At 34.4% G+C, this 23,851-nt stretch overlaps 1 protein-coding gene across 2 annotated transcripts in view; it reads right to left on the bottom strand.

Moving 5' to 3' along the window:
* Positions 1-17,191: 17,191 nt before the first annotated feature.
* NRK (Nik related kinase) overlaps positions 17,192-23,851 on the bottom strand; it is a 167,036-nt gene continuing 160,376 nt past the window's right edge. For both annotated transcript variants that reach the window (XM_088794783.1, XM_019713865.3), the window contains 2 exons: positions 21,285-21,424; positions 17,192-20,338 (listed from right to left, as the gene is read on the bottom strand). In XM_088794783.1, the coding sequence (XP_088650909.1) occupies positions 20,243-20,338; positions 21,285-21,424 (236 nt within the window). In that variant the 3' untranslated portion in view covers positions 17,192-20,242. The remainder of the gene's footprint in view (positions 20,339-21,284; positions 21,425-23,851) is intronic.

The following is a 23,851-nucleotide window of genomic DNA, read 5'->3' as shown; positions in this document are numbered from 1 at the left end:
AAAGCAGTTTTAAGAGGGAAATTTATCTCATTACAGGCCTATCTCAAGAAACAAGAAAACTCCCAAATAAATAACCTCATGTTACACCTTAAAGAACTAGAAAAAGAAGAACAAGTAAAACCCAAGGTCAGCAGAAGAAAGGAAATAACAAAAATTAGAGCAGAACTAAATGAAATAGAGAACAAAAAGACAATAGAAAAAATTAATATGACAAAGAGCTGGTTCTTTGAAAAGATTAACAAAATTGACAAACCCTTGGCTAGACTTACTAAGATAAAAAGAGAGAAGACACTGATTAACAAAATCAGAAACGTAAAAGGGGAAGTTATCACGGACACCAAAGAAATACAAAGGATCATCCAAGAATACTATGAAGGACTATATGCCACCAAATTCAACAACCTAGAAGAAATGGACAAGTTCTTAGAAACATATAGCCTTCCAAGGCTGAACCATGAAGAACTGGAAAATCTAAACAGACCGATCACCAGTAACGAAATTGAATCAGTCATCCAAAACCTTCCCAAAAGCAAAAGTCCGGGACCAGATGGCTTCACTAGTGAATTCTACCAAACCTTCAAAGAGGATCTAATACCAATTCTGCACAAACTCTTCCAAAAAATTGAAGAAGAGACAGTACTCCCTAACTCATTTTATGAGGCCAACATTACCCTGATACCAAAACCTGGTAAGGACAGCACAAAAAAAGAAAACTACAGACCAATATCTCTGATGAATACCGATGCAAAAATCCTAAATAAAATTCTAGCAAATCGAATACAACAATGCATTAAAAAGATTATTCATCACGACCAAGTGGGGTTCATCCCCGGGGCACAAGGATGGTTCAACATACGCAAATCCATCAATGTGATACATCACATGAACAAAATAAAGGACAAAAATCATATGATTATATCAATCGATGCAGAAAAAGCATTTGACAAGATACAACATCCATTTATGATTAAAACACTTAATAAAATGGGTATAGAAGGAAAATACCTTAACATAATAAAGGCCATATATGACAAGCCCTCTGCTAATCTCATAATTAATGGAGAAAAACTGTAGCCCTTTGCTCTACGTTCAGGAACACGACAGGGATGTCCCCTATCACCTCTGCTTTTCAACATAGTGTTGGAAGTCCTTGCCAGAGCAATCAGGCAAGAGAAAGAAATAAAAGGCATCCAAATTGGGAATGAAGAAGTTAAATTATCACTCTTTGCAGATGACATGATGCTATATATAGAAAACCCTAAAGACTCCACCAAAAAGCTATTAGAAACAATCAACGAATACAGTAAAGTTGCCGGCTACAAAATCAACGCACAAAAGTCCATTGCCTTCCTATATACTAACAATGAAATCTCAGAAAAAGAAATACAAAAAACAATTCCTTTTGCAATTGCAGCAAAAAGAATAAAATACCTAGGAATAAACTTAACCAAGGATGTGAAAGACCTATATGCTGAAAACTATAAGACTTTTTTGAAAGAAATTGAAGAAGACACAAAGAAATGGAAAGACATTCCGTGCTCATGGATTGGAAGAATCAACATAGTTAAAATGGCCATATTACCCAAAGCAATATACAGATTCAATGCAATCCCCATCAAAATCCCAATGGCATATTTTAAAGAAATAGAACAAAAAATCATCAGATTTGTTTGGAACCACAAAAGACCCCGAATAGCCAAAGCAATCTTAAGGAAAAAGAACAATAATGGAGGTATCACACTTCCTGACTTTGGCTTGTACTACAGGGCTACAATAATCAAAACAGCATGGTATTGGCAGAAAAACAGACACATAGACCAATGGAATAGAATTGAGAACCCAGAAATAAAACCACATAAATATGGGCAGATAATTTTTGACAAAGAAGCTAAAAACATACAATGGAGCAAAGACAGCCTCTTCAATAAATGGTGCTGGGAGAATTGGATAGCCACGTGCAAAAGAATGAAACTGGACTGCTATTTGTCACCATGTACCAAAGTTAATTCAAAATGGATCAAAGACTTAAGCATAAGACCTGACACAATAAACTGCATAGAAGAAAACATAGGTACTAATCTTATGGACCTTGGGTTCAAAGAGCATTTTATGAACTTGACTCCAAAGGCAATGGAAGTAAAAGCTAAAATAAACGAATGGGACTATATGAAACTTAAAAGCTTCTGCACAGCAAAAGAAACCATTGACAAAATAAAGAGGCCACCAACTGAATGGGAGAAGATTTTTGCAAACAGTGCCTCCGATAAGGGGCTAGTATCCAGAATATACAAGGAACTCATGCAACTCAACAACAAAAAAACAAACAACCCAATTGAAAAATGGGCAGAGGACTTGAAGAGACATTTCTCCAAAGAGGACATACAAATGGCAAATAGACATATGAAAAAATGCTCAACATCACTAATCATCAGAGAAATGCAAATCAAAACCACAATGAGATATCACCTCACCCCAGTCAGAATGGCTATCATCAACAAGACAAACAATAACAAATGTTGGAGAGGCTGTGGAGAAAAAGGAACCCTCATACACTGTTGGTGGGAATGCAGACTGGTGCAGCCGTTATGGAAGGCAGTGTGGAGGTTTCTCAAAGAATTACGAATAGAATTGCCATATGACCCAGCAATCCCTCTTCTGGGTATCTACCCAAAAAATCTGAAAACATTTAGAGATAAAGACACGTGTGCTCCAATGTTCATTGCAGCTTTGTTTACGGTGGCCAAGACATGGAAACAACCAAAATGTCCTTCGATAGATGAATGGATAAAAAAGTTGTGGTATATATACACAATGGAATACTATTCGGCGGTAAGAAAAGATGATATAGGAACATTTGTGACAACATGGATGGATCTTGAGAGAGTAATGCTGAGCGAAACAAGTCAGACAGAAAAAGCAGAGAACCATGTGATTTCACTGATATGTGGTATATAAACCAAGAACAACAAAAGAACAAGACAAACAAATGAGAAACAGAAACTCATAGACACAGACAATAGTTTAGTCGTTGCCAGAGGGTAACGGGGGCGTGGGGCGGGGGGTGGGAGATGAGGGTAAGGGGGATCGAATATATGGTGATGGAAAGAGAACTGACTCTGGGTGGTGAACACACAATGGGATTTATAGATGATGTAATACAGAATTGTACACCTGAAATCTATGTAATTTTACTAACAATTGTCACCCCAATAAATTTAATTAAAAAAAAAAAAAAAGAAAAAAAAAAGAAAATACATCCTACCAAAATTTTTGGGATGCAGCGAAAGCAGTTTTAAGAGGGAAATTTATCTCATTACAGGCCTATCTCAAGAAACAAGAAAACTCCCAAATAAATAACCTCATGTTACACCTTAAAGAACTAGAAAAAGAAGAACAAGTAAAACCCAAGGTCAGCAGAAGAAAGGAAATAACAAAAATTAGAGCAGAACTAAATGAAATAGAGAACAAAAAGACAATAGAAAAAATTAATATGACAAAGAGCTGGTTCTTTGAAAAGATTAACAAAATTGACAAACCCTTGGCTAGACTTACTAAGATAAAAAGAGAGAAGACACTGATTAACAAAATCAGAAACGTAAAAGGGGAAGTTATCACGGACACCAAAGAAATACAAAGGATCATCCAAGAATACTATGAAGGACTATATGCCACCAAATTCAACAACCTAGAAGAAATGGACAAGTTCTTAGAAACATATAGCCTTCCAAGGCTGAACCATGAAGAACTGGAAAATCTAAACAGACCGATCACCAGTAACGAAATTGAATCAGTCATCCAAAACCTTCCCAAAAGCAAAAGTCCGGGACCAGATGGCTTCACTAGTGAATTCTACCAAACCTTCAAAGAGGATCTAATACCAATTCTGCACAAACTCTTCCAAAAAATTGAAGAAGAGACAGTACTCCCTAACTCATTTTATGAGGCCAACATTACCCTGATACCAAAACCTGGTAAGGACAGCACAAAAAAAGAAAACTACAGACCAATATCTCTGATGAATACCGATGCAAAAATCCTAAATAAAATTCTAGCAAATCGAATACAACAATGCATTAAAAAGATTATTCATCACGACCAAGTGGGGTTCATCCCCGGGGCACAAGGATGGTTCAACATACGCAAATCCATCAATGTGATACATCACATGAACAAAATAAAGGACAAAAATCATATGATTATATCAATCGATGCAGAAAAAGCATTTGACAAGATACAACATCCATTTATGATTAAAACACTTAATAAAATGGGTATAGAAGGAAAATACCTTAACATAATAAAGGCCATATATGACAAGCCCTCTGCTAATCTCATAATTAATGGAGAAAAACTGTAGCCCTTTGCTCTACGTTCAGGAACACGACAGGGATGTCCCCTATCACCTCTGCTTTTCAACATAGTGTTGGAAGTCCTTGCCAGAGCAATCAGGCAAGAGAAAGAAATAAAAGGCATCCAAATTGGGAATGAAGAAGTTAAATTATCACTCTTTGCAGATGACATGATGCTATATATAGAAAACCCTAAAGACTCCACCAAAAAGCTATTAGAAACAATCAACGAATACAGTAAAGTTGCCGGCTACAAAATCAACGCACAAAAGTCCATTGCCTTCCTATATACTAACAATGAAATCTCAGAAAAAGAAATACAAAAAACAATTCCTTTTGCAATTGCAGCAAAAAGAATAAAATACCTAGGAATAAACTTAACCAAGGATGTGAAAGACCTATATGCTGAAAACTATAAGACTTTTTTGAAAGAAATTGAAGAAGACACAAAGAAATGGAAAGACATTCCGTGCTCATGGATTGGAAGAATCAACATAGTTAAAATGGCCATATTACCCAAAGCAATATACAGATTCAATGCAATCCCCATCAAAATCCCAATGGCATATTTTAAAGAAATAGAACAAAAAATCATCAGATTTGTTTGGAACCACAAAAGACCCCGAATAGCCAAAGCAATCTTAAGGAAAAAGAACAATAATGGAGGTATCACACTTCCTGACTTTGGCTTGTACTACAGGGCTACAATAATCAAAACAGCATGGTATTGGCAGAAAAACAGACACATAGACCAATGGAATAGAATTGAGAACCCAGAAATAAAACCACATAAATATGGGCAGATAATTTTTGACAAAGAAGCTAAAAACATACAATGGAGCAAAGACAGCCTCTTCAATAAATGGTGCTGGGAGAATTGGATAGCCACGTGCAAAAGAATGAAACTGGACTGCTATTTGTCACCATGTACCAAAGTTAATTCAAAATGGATCAAAGACTTAAGCATAAGACCTGACACAATAAACTGCATAGAAGAAAACATAGGTACTAATCTTATGGACCTTGGGTTCAAAGAGCATTTTATGAACTTGACTCCAAAGGCAATGGAAGTAAAAGCTAAAATAAACGAATGGGACTATATGAAACTTAAAAGCTTCTGCACAGCAAAAGAAACCATTGACAAAATAAAGAGGCCACCAACTGAATGGGAGAAGATTTTTGCAAACAGTGCCTCCGATAAGGGGCTAGTATCCAGAATATACAAGGAACTCATGCAACTCAACAACAAAAAAACAAACAACCCAATTGAAAAATGGGCAGAGGACTTGAAGAGACATTTCTCCAAAGAGGACATACAAATGGCAAATAGACATATGAAAAAATGCTCAACATCACTAATCATCAGAGAAATGCAAATCAAAACCACAATGAGATATCACCTCACCCCAGTCAGAATGGCTATCATCAACAAGACAAACAATAACAAATGTTGGAGAGGCTGTGGAGAAAAAGGAACCCTCATACACTGTTGGTGGGAATGCAGACTGGTGCAGCCGTTATGGAAGGCAGTGTGGAGGTTTCTCAAAGAATTACGAATAGAATTGCCATATGACCCAGCAATCCCTCTTCTGGGTATCTACCCAAAAAATCTGAAAACATTTAGAGATAAAGACACGTGTGCTCCAATGTTCATTGCAGCTTTGTTTACGGTGGCCAAGACATGGAAACAACCAAAATGTCCTTCGATAGATGAATGGATAAAGAAGTTGTGGTATATATACACAATGGAATACTATTCGGCAGTAAGAAAAGATGATATAGGAACATTTGTGACAACATGGATGGATCTTGAGAGAGTAATGCTGAGCGAAACAAGTCAGACAGAAAAAGCAGAGAACCATGTGATTTCACTGATATGTGGTATATAAACCAAGAACAACAAAAGAACAAGACAAACAAATGAGAAACAGAAACTCATAGTCACAGACAATAGTTTAGTGGTTACCAGAGGGTAAGGGGTGCGGGGGGTGGGGGGTGGGAGATGAGGGTAAGGGGGATCGAATATATGGTGATGGAAAGAGAACTGACTCTGGGTGGTGAACACACAATGGGATTTATAGATGATGTAATACAGAATTGTATACCTGAAATCTATGTAATTTTACTAACAATTGTCACCCCAATAAATTTAATTAAAAAAAAAAATAATAAAAAGACGGTAACCTACAAAGGAAAGCCCATCATTTTATCATAATATATTTCAGCAAAAACTCTACAAATCAGGAAGGAATGGACTCATATATTCAAACTGTTAAAATAGAGAAATTATTAGCTAAGAATAATATATCCAGCAAAGATAGCCTTTAGATATGAAGCAAAAATAAAGACCTTTCCAGACATACAGAAGCTGAGGGAATTTTCTAACATATGGCCTGCACTACAAGAAATACTGAAGGAGACTATTCAACCTGAAACAAAAAAGCAAAAGAATACAAAACTATGAGTAGTATTATGAACAGACAGAAGCAGGCAATGGCAACTGTTACACCAAAGAAGACACTATACCCTTAAACATAACACACAGGGTAAAGAAAGAAAAAAAACAAAAAAAAAACATTTAACAAAAAAGAGGGAAAAGACAACTTGCTACTATAGCACAGGAATCAACTCACAGCATACATAGGGATAAAAGGTGACAAGAAAAACATAAAAGCAGGAAGAGCAAAGATCTGAACCGGCATAAGGGAGTGGAGAAATTAAGCATGCTGAAGGTAATGGAATTCTCTAAATATCAAATGTTCTTTTACATAAACTTAATGGTAACCATTAAAAAAAGAAATCCAGAACTGAACCATATAATGTAATAAATGAAGAAACAGGGGGAAACATCATAGAATACCACCACACTGAAGTAATAGATAGCAACATAAAAGCAAAGAAACAATGGAGACACAGTCCTACCAGAAAACCAAAGATAGAATGACAGGAAATCCTCGTACATCAATAATCACCCTAAATGTAAATGGACTGAACTCACAAATAAAAGGCACAGAATAGCAAATTGGATAAAAAAACAAAACCCAAACTTATGCTGCCTCCCAGAGGCATATCTCAGCTATAAGGACAAATATAGACTCAAAGTGAAAGGGTGGAAACTCATACATCTAGCACATGGTATTCATAGAAAATTAGGTGTAGCTATACTTATATCAGATGAAACAGACTTCAAGATAAAATAGGTAACAACAGACAAAGACAGACATTTCATAATGATATAAGGGACTGTACAACAAGAAGACATAACAGTAATCAATATTTGTGTCCCCAATCAGGGAGCACCAAAATATACCAAACAACTACTAACAGAACAGAAGGGAGAAATTGACCAAAACACAATTATAGCGGGGTACCCAAATACATCATTGACAGCTATGGATAGATCATCCAAACGGAAAATAAATAACGAAATATGCGCTAAATGACACATTATATGAAATGGACATAACTGACATTTATAGAGCACTTCATCCTAGAACATCAGACTACGCATTGTTTTCTAGCGTACATGGAACATTCTCAAGGGTAGACCATATACTGGGACACAAAACTAGCCTCAGCAAATTTAAGAAGTTCGAAATCATACCAAACATAATTTTCTGACAAGGCTTTGAAAGTGGACATCAACTGCAAAAAGAAAGCAGAAAAACCCACAAATAGTGGAGATTAAACAACATACTTTTGAAGAACAACTGGGTCAAAGCAGAAATAAGAGGAGAGAGCAAAAGATGTACAGAAACAAATGACAATGAAAATACATCCTACTAAAATTTTGGGGCTGCAGCGAAAGCAGTTTTAAGAGGGAAATTTATATCATTACAGGCCTATCACAAGAAACAAGAAAAATCCCAGATAAATAACCTCATGTTATACCTTAAAAAACTAGAAAAAGAACAAATGAAACCCTTAGCAAAAGAAGGAAATAATAAAAATCAGACCAGAACTACATGAAATGGAGAACAAAAAGACAATAGAAAAAATAATGTGACAAAGAGCTAATTCTTTGAAAAGATTAATAAAATTCATAAACCTTTGTTTAGGCTCACTAAGATGAAAAGATAAAAGACACAAACAAAATCAGAAATTAAAGAGGGGATGTTATGACGGATGCCACAAAAATACAGAGGATCATCCAAGAATACTATGAAGGAAGATATGTTACCAAATTCAATAACCTAGAAGAAGTGGTCATGTTCTTATAAACATACAGCCTTCCTAGGCTGAACCATGAAGAACTGGAAAATCTAAATACACTGATCAACAGCAAGGAAATTGAGTCAGTCATCCGAAACCTTCCCAAAAGCAAAAGTCTGGGACCACATGGCTTCACTAGCGAATTCTACCAAATATTCAATTCAAAGAGGTTCTAAGACCTGTCCTACTGAAACTCTTCCAAAAACATTGAAGAAGAGGCAATACTCCTGAACTCATTTTATGAAGCCAACATTACCCTGGTACCAAAACTTGGTAAGGATAGCGGACAAAAATAAAATTACAGACCAATCTCTCTGATAAATACTGATGCAAAGATCCTAAACAAAATTCTAGCAAGCCAAATGCAACAATGCATTAAAAGGATTATACATCATGACCAAGTGGGGTTCACCCCAGGGGCAAAAGGATGGTTCAACATATCCAAAGCAATTAGTGTGATACACCACCTAAACAAAATAACGGACAAAAATCTTATGATTATATCAATAGATGCAGAAAGAGAGTATGGCAAGATGCAACATCCATTTATGATTAAAGCGCTTAATAAAATAAGTATAGAAGGAAAATACCTTAACATAATAAAGGCTAGATATGACAAACCCTCAGCTAATATCATAATTAATGGTGAAAAACTGAAGCCCTTTGCTCTACGTTCAGGAATATGACAGGGCTGTCCCCTATCACCTCTGCTTTTCAACATAGTATTGGAAGTCCTAGCCAAAGCAATCAGGCAAGAGTGAGGAGTTAAAGGCTTCCAAATAGGGAAAGAAGTAGTTAAATTGTCACTTTTTGCAGATGACATGATGCTGTATATAGATAACCTAAAAACCCCACCGTTATTAGAAACAATAAACGAATACAACCAAGATGCCGGCTACAAAATCAACATACAAAAGTCCATTGCATTCCTATATATTACCAATGAAACCTCAGAAAAAGAAATTTTAAAAAGCCATCCTTTTTGCAATTGCAACAAAAAAGAATAAAATACCTAGGAATAAACTTAATTAAGGATGTGAAAACCTATATACTGAAAAGTATGCGACATTTTTAAAAGAAATTGAAGACACAAAAAAGTGGAAAGATATTCTGTGTTCATGGATTGGAAGAATCCACGTATTTAAAATGGAAATATTACCCAAAGCAATGTACAGATTCAATGCAATCCCCATCAAAATTTCAAAGGCATTTTTTAAAGCTATAGAACAAAGAATCATCAGATTTGTTTGGAACCACAAAAGACCCCGAATAGCCAAAGCAATCTTAAGAAAAAAGAACAATAATGGAGGTATCACACTTCCTGACTTTGGCTTGTACTACAGGGCTACAATAATCAAAACAGCATGGTATTGGCAGAAAAACAGACACATAGACCAATGGAATAGAATTGAGAACCCAGAAATAAAACCACATAAATATGGACAGATAATTTTTGACAAAGAAGCTAAAGACATACAATGGAGGAAAGACAGCTTCTTCAATAAATGGTGCTGGAAGAATTGGAAAGCCTCATGCAAAAGAATGAAACTGGACTGCTATTTGTCACCATGTACCAAAGTTAATTCAAAATGGATCAAAGACTTAAGCATAAGACCTGACACAATAAACTGCATAGAAGAAAACATAGGTACTAAACTTATGAACCTTGGGTTCAAAGAGCATTTTATGAATTTGACACCAAAGGCAATGGAAGTAAAAGCTAAAATAAACAAATGGGAATATATGAAACTTAATAGCTTCTGCACAGCAAAAGAAACCATCGACAAAATAAAGAGGCCACCAACTGAATGGGAGAAGATTTTTGCAAACAGTGCCTCTGATAAGGGGTAATATGCAAAATATACAAGCAACTCATGAAACTCAACAACAAATAAACAAACAACTCAATTGAAAAATTGGCAGATGACCTGAAGAGACATTTCTCCAAAGAGGACATACAAATGGCAAATAGACATATGAAAAAATGCTCAACATCACTAATCATCCGAGAAATGCAAATCAAAACCACAATGAGATATCACCTCACCCCAGTCAGAATGGCTATCATCAACAAGACAAATAGTAACAAATGTTGGAGAGGCTGTGGCGAAAAAGGAACCCTCTTACACCGTTGGTGGGAATGCAGACTGGTGCAGCCGTTATGGAAGGCAGTGTGGATGTTCCTCAAAAAATTATGAATAGAATTCCCATATGACCCAGCAATCCCTCTCCTGGGTAACTACCCTAAAATCTGAAAACATTTATACATAAAGGCACATGTGCTCCAATGTTCATTGCAGTTTTGTTACGGTGGCCAAGAAATGGAAACAACCAACGTGTCCTTCGATAGATGAATGGATAAAGAAGTTGTGGTATATATACACAATGGAATACTATTGATGTATAAGAAAAGATGATATAGGAACATTTGTGACAACATGGATGGATCTTGAGACTATAATGCTAAGCGAAATAAGTCAGACAGAGAAAGCAGAGAACCATATGATTTCACTGATACATGGTATATAAACCAAAAACAACAAAAGAACAAGACAAACAAATGAGAAACAAAAACTCATAGACATACAATAGTTTAGTGGTTACCTGAGGGTAAGGGGGCGGGGGGTTGGAGATGCGCATAATGGGTCAACTATATGGTGATGTAAGGAGGACTAACTCTGGGTGGTGAACACACAGTGGGATTTATAGATGATGTAATACAGAATTGTACACCTGAAATCTATGTAATTGTACTAACAATTGTCACCCGAATAAAAAAAGAAAGAAAGAAATAAGAGGCATCCATGGGGGGAACCCAGAGTTGGCCATCTACTTCCATGTGGGGAGCAGTTGCCCCTCTGGTAAATACATGTGGACTACCAGGTGAGCATGGAGATGCCCCCAAAATTGTGGCTGAATTTATGCATTTTTTAAGGAAGTATACATTACATACTACGTCAAGGAAGGAAAGTGCATGGCTGCAACTGTGGCCTGGCCCCTCTTATTGCAGTTCAGCTGGCTGCTACTAATGTCCAGTTAGAAGCAGAAGCCAGGTTTAGAAAATTAGAGGAAGAACTGAAACTAATATATATACATACATATATATATATATATATATATATATATATATATATATATATACACATATATATATATATATATAAAACCTGCAAATATATGTAACCTGCAAATATAATATATATCATATGTTATATGATATCATATATTGTATTATATTATAACATATAATATTATATCATATCTATTATATCATATTATATTATATTATAACATATATTAATATTTTGCCAATATTATATCTATTGCAAAAATGTATAATATATCATATATTATATATTATATCTAGATACATAGATATATAGATCTAGGTCTAGATATAGATATATAGATGTAGGTATATAAATATAAATACAAATGTATAGATATAGATACATAGATATACAGAGGGTGCCAAAAAATGTATACACATTTTAAGAAAGGAAAAACTATATCAAAATTGTAATATTCAATATATACCAATAGCAAAAGATGAATACAAGTCACGTTTGACTTCTGCAATTACAGGATGTGCTCAAAGTGGTTACCATCAGCAGAATTTTAATGCAGTATTTTTCTTTCTTAAAATGTGTATGCATTTTTTTTGGCACGCTGTGTATATACACAGGGTGTGCATACAAAGATGTATGCATGAATGTTCATAGTAGCATTATTCCTAATAGCCCAAAGTGGAAACCCATAGTGTCTATTAACTGATGAATGGATAAATAAAATGTAGTGTATCCACACAATGGAATATTATTCAGCAATAAAAGGAATGGAGTACTGATACATGCTACAACATAAATACCTCAAAAACATTTTGCTAACTGAAAAGACTCAATTACAAAAGACCGCATGTTGTGTAATTCCACTTACATGTACTATCCAGAATAGTCAAATTTATAGAGACAGCATATTAACAGTTGTTAATGGGTGGAGGTGTAACAGTGCATGAACGCTAAAGGATATGAGATTTCTTTCTGGGGTTATAAAATGTTCTAAAATTTGTTTATGGTGGTGCTTGCACTATATGTAAATATATTAAGAACCTTTGAATTGTGCATTTAAACCAGTGAACTTTATGGCATGCAAATTGCATATCAATAAAGCTGTTTTTAAAAAATGAATATATCATGTAAGCAGTAGGTTATGTGAGTCTGGATCTCAAAAGAGTGATTCAGACTGGAGATAACTATTTGGGTGTTGCCAGTGTATACATGACATTAAAATGCATGAGAATAGATGTTATCATTTAGAAGAAATTGTAGATAGAAGAGATATAAGGTACTGGAATTGATCCCTGAGGCATTACAAAATGTAGAGAGGAGAGAGATCAGAATAATACAGAAGAGAAGAGTGGAAGAAATGAGACCAGTTAGCAGAGTTGTATATTTTTCTATAGCCACAATCAACTGCATTAGTGATGCAGGAGACAAATCAGGAGAAAGTAGTATCCCAGAAGCCAAGAGAATAAACTGTTTCAAAGAAGAGGGAGTGTGATCAATTTTGCCAAAGATTGCTGATATGTTAAATAAAAGAGGACTGAAAAGAATTGGCATTGTATTTAACAATGTGGAAGTCACTGATGAATGGTGAGGATGAAAGTCTGACTGGAATTAATATAAAACTGATTTGGTGAAGAGGAATTGTAGAGATTCAATTTGATACATGAGTGGATAATGTGGTGGGAACTACTGACTACTTTTATTTTCTCAGGGAAGTAGAATGCAGATCATTAGGTGAGAATAAGAAGGAGGGAGAAGGTTTTAGAGGATTAAGGACAGAGGAGACAATATGACTTTTTCATCTTCCTAAATGTAAGTGGGAAAAGTGAGTGATCTAGGGAAATGGAGTACAAGTCACTGAGTGGTTTTCAGTCATGAATTAAAAATGAGACCAGTTGACACAGTTGTGTACTTTCCACAGGTACAATTAGCTGCACTGATGTGGTGTGGAGGAGACGAAGTCTTCAATTCAAGCAAATTTGTGATTTTTCCAAGCTAAAGAAAGGCATGGGAGTGAAGGGTCCATGTAAAGGTTGATTATGTTGATACATAATGAAATATTGTCTTAGAAAGTAAGAGATTGAGAACTTTTTTGGGTGAAGGTGATGGGCAGTAAAAAGATGTTAGGATGAATGGATTGTGGGTTCATATGAAGTCAAAGAATTTTTGTAGTCCAGTGATAGAGTCAGCTATTAAAGTGAAGGTGGTGGTCTGAAAGTGGGACAATTGAAACTGAGCTTACGAAAGAAGTATTGGTAATGATATATAGCAAGAGATTCAAAGGTGGGGGATTACTAAGGAAAAGGGCACAATAATCTCAAAGAGACAATTGTTTGGGAGCTACAACAGGGCACAAAGGAAAGGATCAGGGTACTGAGGAAGGGATTGTAGAGAGGTTAATGAGAGATGGCTAGGGATTTCTGGACTTAATCACAACAATAATAGTGCTTTGTTTTCCAAAAATTTCATTTCTTTGATTACATTGATTTTTTTTTCATGTGTAGGTGACAGGATAACTAATTGTGCTCTTAATTTGTTCTCACTGAATTTCCTCTTCCCAACTTTATGGAGGGTTCCTTTTTCTTAGGCAGGTACGGAGGTTACATACTGCAACTTAAAGCAAAAATTGTCTCAAAATCTCTTGCAGGATTTTTTTTTAAGCCTAAACTCTTTGACACAGTTATGTTAGGGCCTTCTCATAAAGGGACGGGAAAGATGTAAATACATGTTATATGGAATGAGGTGGGGATAGAAGGACAAGAACTTAGTGGGAGAGAAAGATTCACCAGGAATAAAGGATATGAGGAACTGTGCTTACTGAAGCAGCAGGGACCCATGCCCACCCGGCACCCAGAGAGGCAGTGTGATCACAGTGGTGTTGACCCTAGGTATCTGAGCTCTGACAGATTTCCAGGGCCACATGACACAGAAGTCTGAGTCACTGCAAGAGACTAAAGGAACAATGAGTGTATTAATGTCGACCAATGTAGACTATAGACCAGTGGTGTATATCCCTGAATTTTTTGATGTCACAGATCTTCGTACAAACCTAATGGATGGATGAAGAATGTCCAAATAATGATTAAGATTAAATTTCCTCTCAGACTGGTGGAGTAAGAAATGATGTTCAAGTAACCATTTTTTGCTTTGGTTTGGTTTCTGCAAATTCAGGTTTGTGGAGTAAAATTCATAAATACTTTTTGTATTGTCAAAAGTATCACCTATTTTCCCAGCCTGTCATACAATATTGATTTTAGTTGTAGGGAGAATGTTTTCGTTTTTGTGTAGTCCAATTTACTTTGAATTTCATTATATTTATTTCAGACTGTCTCAACTTGTGAGACTTAATTTCATGGTGTTGCATGCTTGCTTTTAGACTTTTGGAAAGATGGTCCCATTTGGCATGCATTATTTTTAATACCAAGTCTTTTTATTTTGAAATAATTATAGATTCATAAGGAGCTGTTAAAATAGTACAGAAAGGTCTCATGTACCTTTCACTCAGTTTTCCCCAGTGACAGCATCTTACATGGCTATGCATTTTAATGGCTACTGTTCACCTGTAAGTCAGATACACTCTTTCATCTGCTAAAAAAATACCTCAGGGAATGCCTGAAATTAGATATATCTGTTTGTGGGAACATAATTTAAATTTCTGGATCAAAAAGTATATATTGACAAGCTTCGATGACTGACCACTAAAGCTATCTCAGGATGCCACAACATAGTCAATCTTGTGAATAAGAATCATATTCAAACATTTAAATCATACTCAAATGTTTGTACAGAACAGCCAGCTGAATGGCTTGTTTTGTGCTTTTTTTTTTATTATTAAACAATCTTTGTTAATACTCGTGATTCTTCGGTAATTACTAAAGAGGCCGAGTGGACCCTTATGTGTTGCTTTTAAAGATAAACAAAGCTTAACAAGGAACTATTTTAATTTTATTTTGACCTATCCTTTGTTTCTTTTCAGATTTATAGGGTAAAATCATTTGAAATTACCCAAAATAGGTCATTACCCTTTAGTCACCAGACACAGATGGTACTTTGATGAATATAATGGATTTGTGAATTTTAAACTGTTGTATATAAAATAGCAGTAAGGACAATCAAGGTAAAAAGAAAAAGGCCCATTTATCTCTTTCAAGTCATGTTTTTATTGAGCCTTTGTTGTATGTTAAGCACCAAATGAGGCACTTTGACATATAGGGTAGCAAAACTATCAGAGAGAGTTAATCCCAAACCTGATTTTTTATTCATCTGCAAAGTAGGCAGTGGACTAACTTCTGAAAATGTAAATCCATACAGAATCAATTTTATTCCCTTAGGAATTATTCTTTTCGAATTAGTTGACATGGTTGTGGACAACATAATATGTGACATGTGATATTTTCTGAAACATCTTTGGCCTTTAATTCATTAGCTGCTTCCATTCAATTTTTGGAATTAAATAGCAGCCGTACTCAACGGCCTTGTTACCTGCGGGGATCTGAGTATCCTTAAATAAGGGCTAATGACCCTACAAATAAAAAAGTGCTATTATATTGGAAATCACAGTGTTGGAAAAAGATTCAGTTAATAGACTTGCAGTATTGGAGTTTATAAATCCACTGCCCCCTTATTTGTGACTCTTACTCATAACCTACCCCTTCCCCATCTTTGATCCCTAGGGCAATGATCCCTAGGGCAATGTCCTCTCTCAGCCTTGGGGCATCATCCTGCCCATTTTAATTTCAATCTGTGATGATGTTTTTGCCTCTTGGCTCATAAAATTGTCCCTTAAAGTCTTTTAAGTCTGTGGGCCTTGAATCAAGCTGATTCACTCAATTTGATTGCAATGAAGCAATTTGAATTTAGCCTCTAAAAGCCTGTACAAGTTTGTCTGGGTAACTCAACTCCTAAATGCCTGGACACACTTGACAAATTGGGATCACACCCAGCTGGCCCTAATGGGAAAGCTTGATGAAATCTCTCCAGAATGTTCCAAGACAATAGATATTCATGGGACCTTGACTCTAATGATTTTGTGACCTGCTGAGAGAAGTGCTGCTCCTCTTATGGCCCCAGTTAAAGGGCTCAGCTTCCCTGACAACCAACCATGATTATTCCATCTTCCATTTTCCACCATTAGCTTGCACTAATTCCTTTCTTAAATGCTAAGACATTATAAATCTGTATTCTTCTCTTTGGATAAGGTTAACCTTTGGATAAGGTTCCTTTTTTCTCCACTGGAATTCAGGACACTGGGGTGGGACGGGAAGAAGTGAGCATTAAAACATGCTTGGGTTTTACCCACCCCACACGAGTCTGTATATCTGTGTAAAATTCCACACATTTAGAGTAAAATTAATCTATTTCTAATCCCACGACTGAATCCAGAAATATTTTTAGCCAGATTAATATATCCCTACTTGGCCAGAATTCCTTATGGAACAACAGGTAGAACCTCTAACACCTTCCAGTTAGCACATTATTACCTACTTTAAATAAGTGAGTATTCCTTGAATGAGTACTAATTCTGAGGCATTAGACATGTGTATTTCAAATAATGACATCAATCAATAATTTAAAAAAATTTATTTTTAGAAGTTGAACAACGATTCATTGCAGACTTTCTGATGAAACAATTAGCAGTCTCAAAGATGATTTCAATAATTTTTAAAGAGCACCGTGTGAACACAAATCAATCTAAAGAGGCACATTTTTGCAAAGAATTAGAATACATAAAAGATCCCATTGAATACACGTGGCATTATTCCTAGTTTTATGGATACTGTGTTAAGTAAGTCCTGGCAGAAAATACTTACTGATAAATTTATCTATAAATTGGTAGCACTGAAAATATTAAAATTTACCTATTTGTGTGGTGTGTGTTTGTGTGTGTGTGTGCGCACACATGCACATGTTTGTGATTTTTGCTTTGCTTATTTTTTTTTATGATTATCCTTTCTTACTGTTTGCTCTGAGCATCTTTCCTTACTTCAACTGACCAAACTACTCAGAACTTTTCTTGACACTCCTTTTCACATGTCACTTTCCAGTTTTCAAATATTTCCAATAATGCCTTTTATTTTGGACAAGGACTTTGGTGGAAAAAAACCGAAGTACACTAAAATGAAACTGGACTCTATCCCAGTTCTACTCACAACCTACCAGAACTGTAATGCTTCAAACTAGGGCTAGGGAAATTAGCCTGTCAAGAACACCTCCACCACATTTTTGTGATGGGCCGGAGCTTCCAGGTGCTGCTGCTACAAGGTGAGATGTAGATATATTTTCCTCTATTACTGTGCACTAACTATGAAATTTGATTGTCTCTTCACTTTCTTGTTTCAGCTGGCAAAGTATATAAAAATTCTAGATGGATCGATACCTAAATAAGAAATATTCATTACCTACAAAGCACTTTAAATATTTTCAATCCTTTCTATTTGACTACCCAACATTTCAATGTCCCTTCCTAATATAGGCCCAGCTTCCTTTCTTTATTCACACCTTGTCCTTTAAAGGTCAGTTACACATTTTGCAATCTCTCCAGCTTATTTACCTTGGGACATCTCTGTAGATGTAGCTCACTGTTGTCTATGTTTACTAGAATAACAGCCACAAAGCACAATGGGAGTTGACTTCCTAATTACTCTCTTATTGCCTTAAAAATATGATTTTAAAATAAAACTTATGTTTGAATCTTAACTTTGAGTAAATATTATGAAGAAAAAATGAATTCTTAAAAGACTTTATTCTACATACTACTTAAATGAGAAAATTTTCTGAAATTCAAACATAGCAAGCTCCATTTGCTCAGCAATGAGGTACTTGCACAAAGTTCCCCAAGGCCTTTTTGGTGTACAAATTTATAATAATGAAGACTACTTCTAAGGAAATAATTTGACATAAAAGTTTTTTTTTCTCATTAAACTACTGCATTTAAAAAGTCACTCGAGTTGTAAACTCTCAAGAATAAGCCAGTTTTAGGATCACATTATTGTGTCACAGTAACAGAAATGTGAATCACATTTATTTCTTTAATTATAGATTCAGGTTCTCCTACATTCTTATTATTGAGCTACTAAACTCTTGATATCAGTTGCTAGGAAAATCCAAATCATCATTCCTGGCACCAAGGTGCCAAGAAAATAATGTGCTATCATGAAAGCACATATAATCAGCTGCTTTTGTATTTTGGTTAACCAGGTAGTTTGAAAATTATGATCCCACCAGCACTGTCTTCAGATTTTAGAAGCAGAACTAGAGGAATTATACTGAGGTATACTTTGTGGTAGTTCTGTTGCCTCTATTGCCCCAGAACTAACCATGTTATTGAGGATGGATATGCAGAAATTATGCTTTACACCAGGTAGCAGTTACCATAGGTGACCAAACACCACGTGTGTATGGCATCTGTAACACATAGGGGTGAGAAACTAGCATGATTTTTCACTACTCTGAATTTGTGGACTTATGTATTTGAGCAAATTGTATTTTTTTCAAAATCTTTTCAATTTTTTAACCTATACTATTAAGTCCCCACATGTGGACTTATAACTTTTAGATTAATTTCCTATCTTACAGAAATATAAACATAAAAAACAAACAAACAAAAAACAAACCAAAAAAAAACCCAAAAAACAGGTTTTAGCCACCAAAGTTATTTGTTACTTTTTTTAGGGAAATTTTTATATAATTTAATCTGGGATTGGGAAAATATTTAACATTATCTGATGGTTACACAGTTGGCCAAATAAGACTTTTGATAAATCAACTAATCTGTCCTTGGGGGTAGAATTTGACGCCTACTTTAAAGTATTGAAAAAAAAACCACTAACTCTACAGTACATGTGTATAGGAGTTCAGTATTGTATTCAGGCTTGCAAATGTATTATTTGGTGGTTTTCACAAAGCTATTGCACATATACGGGGGTTCTGAGGAAAATAAAGCTGAGGTTTTGTTCCTTTCTTCTTACTGGGAGAAAACCAACTTAACATGGGGTGAGAAAAAACACAACTGGTCTCCTACTGTGGGCTTAACTGTTATGGAGCAATGAGAAAATACTTACTACTTTAAAGGCTTTTTCCCCTTTATCACTGTGGTTTTCTCCAGGCATGCAGGTTGTTCAGCTTTAGCCTTGTTTATAGCATAGTCCTATTATTTTCATTTCATAATATAAACTTTGGTTCTTTACACTTTGCAAATTCGTATATGGTTTGCTGCTATTTTTATTTTTTCTGAAAAACCTCATTCAATGCCAGTTCTTCTGAAAACTCCTTAAAATCTAACTCACTACAGGTTTCTTTACTCCATGTTATAAAATCTGAATACAGATACTGTCCAAACTGTCCAAAGAATAATGTTTGAATTCACAGTAACAAAAGTTACAAAGTTTGTGCAAAAGACATTGTACACCATTGTAGTACATAGAGCTTGCTATAGTTAATTTTATATATAAAGCTGCATTTCTCATTAAAACTATTCTGTGCTACATTAAAAGTAAAGTATCTGATTTAATTTTTCCTTAATAATAAAACTGAATGCTCATTTAATCTCAGAAAATTTAAGATGCAAATTGCTTATTTATGATGTTTGTAAATGTTGTAATAAATCATTGGAACCTTTTAAACACCATAATTGCTTTGGAGCTCTTCAAGTTTTCCAAGGGTCATAAAGTAAACCCGGCTGTGGCGATTGCGCAGGGTAGAGGTAAAAAACAGCTTTAAAAAGAGAGAAAGAGACTCCATCAGTAAATGTTTAATATATTGTAACCTGATATTTAATAGATGCAACTATAATTTCAATTTATCTGCATCAACAAATTAATATATTGAGCCATACTGTTTTTCAGAACAGGAATTCCTCAAATTAAAGAATAAGAATTTAAAATAGTATGTAGTCTAAATTATATATTACAACATCTGTTCATTTTAATTTTATTAAAATAAAACTAACATACAATATTATATTAGTTTCAGGTGTACAATTTCACGTGTACAACATTTACATACTTAAAGAAGTGATCACTATGATAAGTCTAGTAACAATCTGACACCATACAACATTAGTATTACAATATTATTGACTATATTCCTTATTCTGTACATTATATCCCCATGATGTATTTTATAAGTGAAAATTTGAACCTCTTATTCCCTTTCATCTTTTCCCCCCTTTTAAAAAATTTTCAACTACAGTTGACATTCAATATTCGTTTCAGGTGTATAGCATAGTGGTTAGCACAAATTCTAGCACATGATTATGTGGTAAGCAAACATAAGTACTTTTCCTTTTTCTGTTACTGGATTATGTTAAAAACTATAAAAGTCAGATTTACTTAATCATTCTATTTCAAATATATTAATGTGAACATAGACAATAATGGATTTTGCACCCAACAGAATAACCACTAAACTTTGCTTGGGACATGTCAGTATTTTTAATTTTTCTGAAAAGTGTTTTCTTTTTTTAAAAAAATTAAATTTCATCATTTGCCAGGTCAATGTTTCTACTTCCAAATGCAAAATTGTTCTTATCAATATTATGCCAATTTGGAAAATATAGCATAAATATATTTATGGTCAGAAGGAAAAGTATATAAATTTCCTTAGTTAATTTTCATTGCTTGCTTTATTTTTTTCTCTAACTGGAGGATGTAAACTATACCTTGTCACCTCGGGTACACAGAAATCTCAGCTTCTTAATTGACCTGCGCTTCAGTTCACTTTCCAAAAGACTTGATTGCAAAGAGCGGACTTCAATTGCCTTTTGCCCCCATCCTGTGGTTCTCTGTGTACACTCATAAGCTACAGTAAAAAATTAAAAGTCAGAAATTCACAAAATATTTCTATCAGTGATAGAAAATTATAACCACAGTCAACATTCGATTATTAAGAGGCTGATTATTACATTCTTTTTTTCCTCCTTCTATAGTCAGTTATTTAGCCATTATGCTGCCCAGCAGTGGTGTTAAAACCAGCTATCTACTGTCAGCATTGTGACCAACACTGAATAACTAGATCTCAATTAGTTTTTGTAGTCATATAATCCAATACCACAGACAAAGCTAAGAGTTAATTTTACCCTGTTTGTAGAAAGCCAAATCTACCCACAGCTATTCTTTATTTTACAGTCTAGTTGAGGTATAGCATTCCATAATGGTTTGTAATTGTGCTCAAGTAGCATACATGGAAACTTGACAAATATTCAAAATTAAAACTTAAAGGATGACTTGCTCAAATAATGATTTTAGCAACTCTAATGCAAGTCAATGAATTACTACATTATAAAAAGAAATAAAGGTAATTTGATACTGTTAATGCTCTCTCTTGCTCAGGAAGCTTTTATAAGATTTCAACTTTTGTACCCTGGTTTATATTACTAGATGACAATAAAGATTATACAATTGCTTTAAAGCAGAAAACCTAATTATGTAAATAGCCATATAGTCAGCTAGTGCTATAAGGTATTTTTGACACAGGTAACAGTATTATTGATAAATGTTTAACTTTCAAGTTGATGTTCTTTATGTACCTTATGGGGAAGCAAATTTCCATCAGTAAATACAATCCTGTACTTAAAATAACATTAAAATTTTGAGTCAAGTTAAAATAATCTAGAGAACACTAGAAAACAAGGCACCTTCATTCCAATATTAACACAACTAAAATTAGAATTCATTTCATTAGACTTTGCCTTTTCTTCTATTATACTCTGCATTGATATAATTACAATATAATTAAATTTTTTTCCTTATCTTTCTCAAAGGTTCTAGGATGCCTTTGTTTAAACAAAATCTACCTGGCACACACACACACACACACATACATATATATGTATATTTAATATATATATATGCATACACATATATGCATATTTAATATGTATATATACGCATACATACATATGTATATGTATGTGTATATATGTATATATATATACATATTAAATATGCATAAAATAACCCATGAAAAAATATTAAACTTCTATAAAAGTGAATATTTATAAGCAGTGTGAGCCATTTGGAATCCCTCAATTAAAACTTGCCACACATTTATTTCTTGCTTCCTTTTACATTACAATTCAAAACATTTATGTGTATTAAATTGACACAAAATTGTAATTAAATTACAATCATTTTATTCAAACAATGGAAGGAGACTTTATAAGTCCAATTTCAGACTAGAATTAAAATCATTCCAGATATAAGGGAAATAAGTGGAATCCATGGCCTGAGTGATGGGAATGAGTAATAGATTTTGTCTATCTAGATTTGAATTTTTTCAACTATGTGAATACATCATTAAAATTGAATTTTTGTTATCAACCACACAGAGTAAAATTTTCTAAACTTAATGCCCAGGTTACTTGCTGAGTCCAAGAACTCAGTTCATATGACATTACAAAATCTCCACCTTAATTCTGAAATACACCAATCTGCCACTTAACATAGTTACTGAGCTAGCTTACTTACGAGATAGAGTCCAATGATTTGGAGTGGGAATGCTTAGTGTTACTTGCTGTGTTTGTATATAGATTTTTGTTAAGTTTGTATATAGATTTTTGAACATCTAGAGCAATGATCTTATTATTGAAAACATTTAATATAACCTAAGGGAATGTAAATTTCAGATTGGGGAAATCTGGATCTTGGTTAGTTTCAACTAACAAAGCAGTTATTTTTAGACAGAAAAAGAAAGCAATTGAATTCCTTAATATCAGTGTTATACTACAGTCTTTAATATACTCTCAAAATAGCCTTAATACACAAATCAAAATATCATGTTCTCATGTTATAATTTATTTTACACATAAAGAGATGGTTTCCAAATTCTAGCAACTTAAAATAGCTTTTTGTTTTAGATCCAAAGTTGTCCTAAGGACAAGAGCTGTACCAGATGACTTATGATTGTCTAGCAGCATACATATAAAGGTTTGTTCAGTTTCCCATTTGAACTGAATTTTCTTATTCTAACTTTTGATTAACACATTGATCACAAAATTACCAATTTAATGGTTAGATCAGGATTCATTATTTTCAGGTTTTATTCCTCAAGTAAAGGTAATTTGTCACTTAAAATGATTTTAAACCCTCTGTGAGTTCTTACATGTTTGAAGAAATTGGAGGTTTTCCCAAAAATCCTTAACTATATGCATGCAAAAATAAATGACTCTACAGATGCAGTGCAAAGAGTCATCACCCCATAGTGAAACAGATTTCCATTAAAAGGCAG

Source organism: Rhinolophus sinicus, chromosome 18, assembly GCF_057876585.1.
Source record: "Rhinolophus sinicus isolate RSI-liver-muscle chromosome 18, RSI-T2T, whole genome shotgun sequence".
Classification (NCBI taxonomy): Eukaryota; Metazoa; Chordata; class Mammalia; order Chiroptera; family Rhinolophidae; genus Rhinolophus; species Rhinolophus sinicus.
Note: the sequence above shows the minus strand (reverse complement) of the source record. Positions and strands in the feature narration are given on the sequence as shown.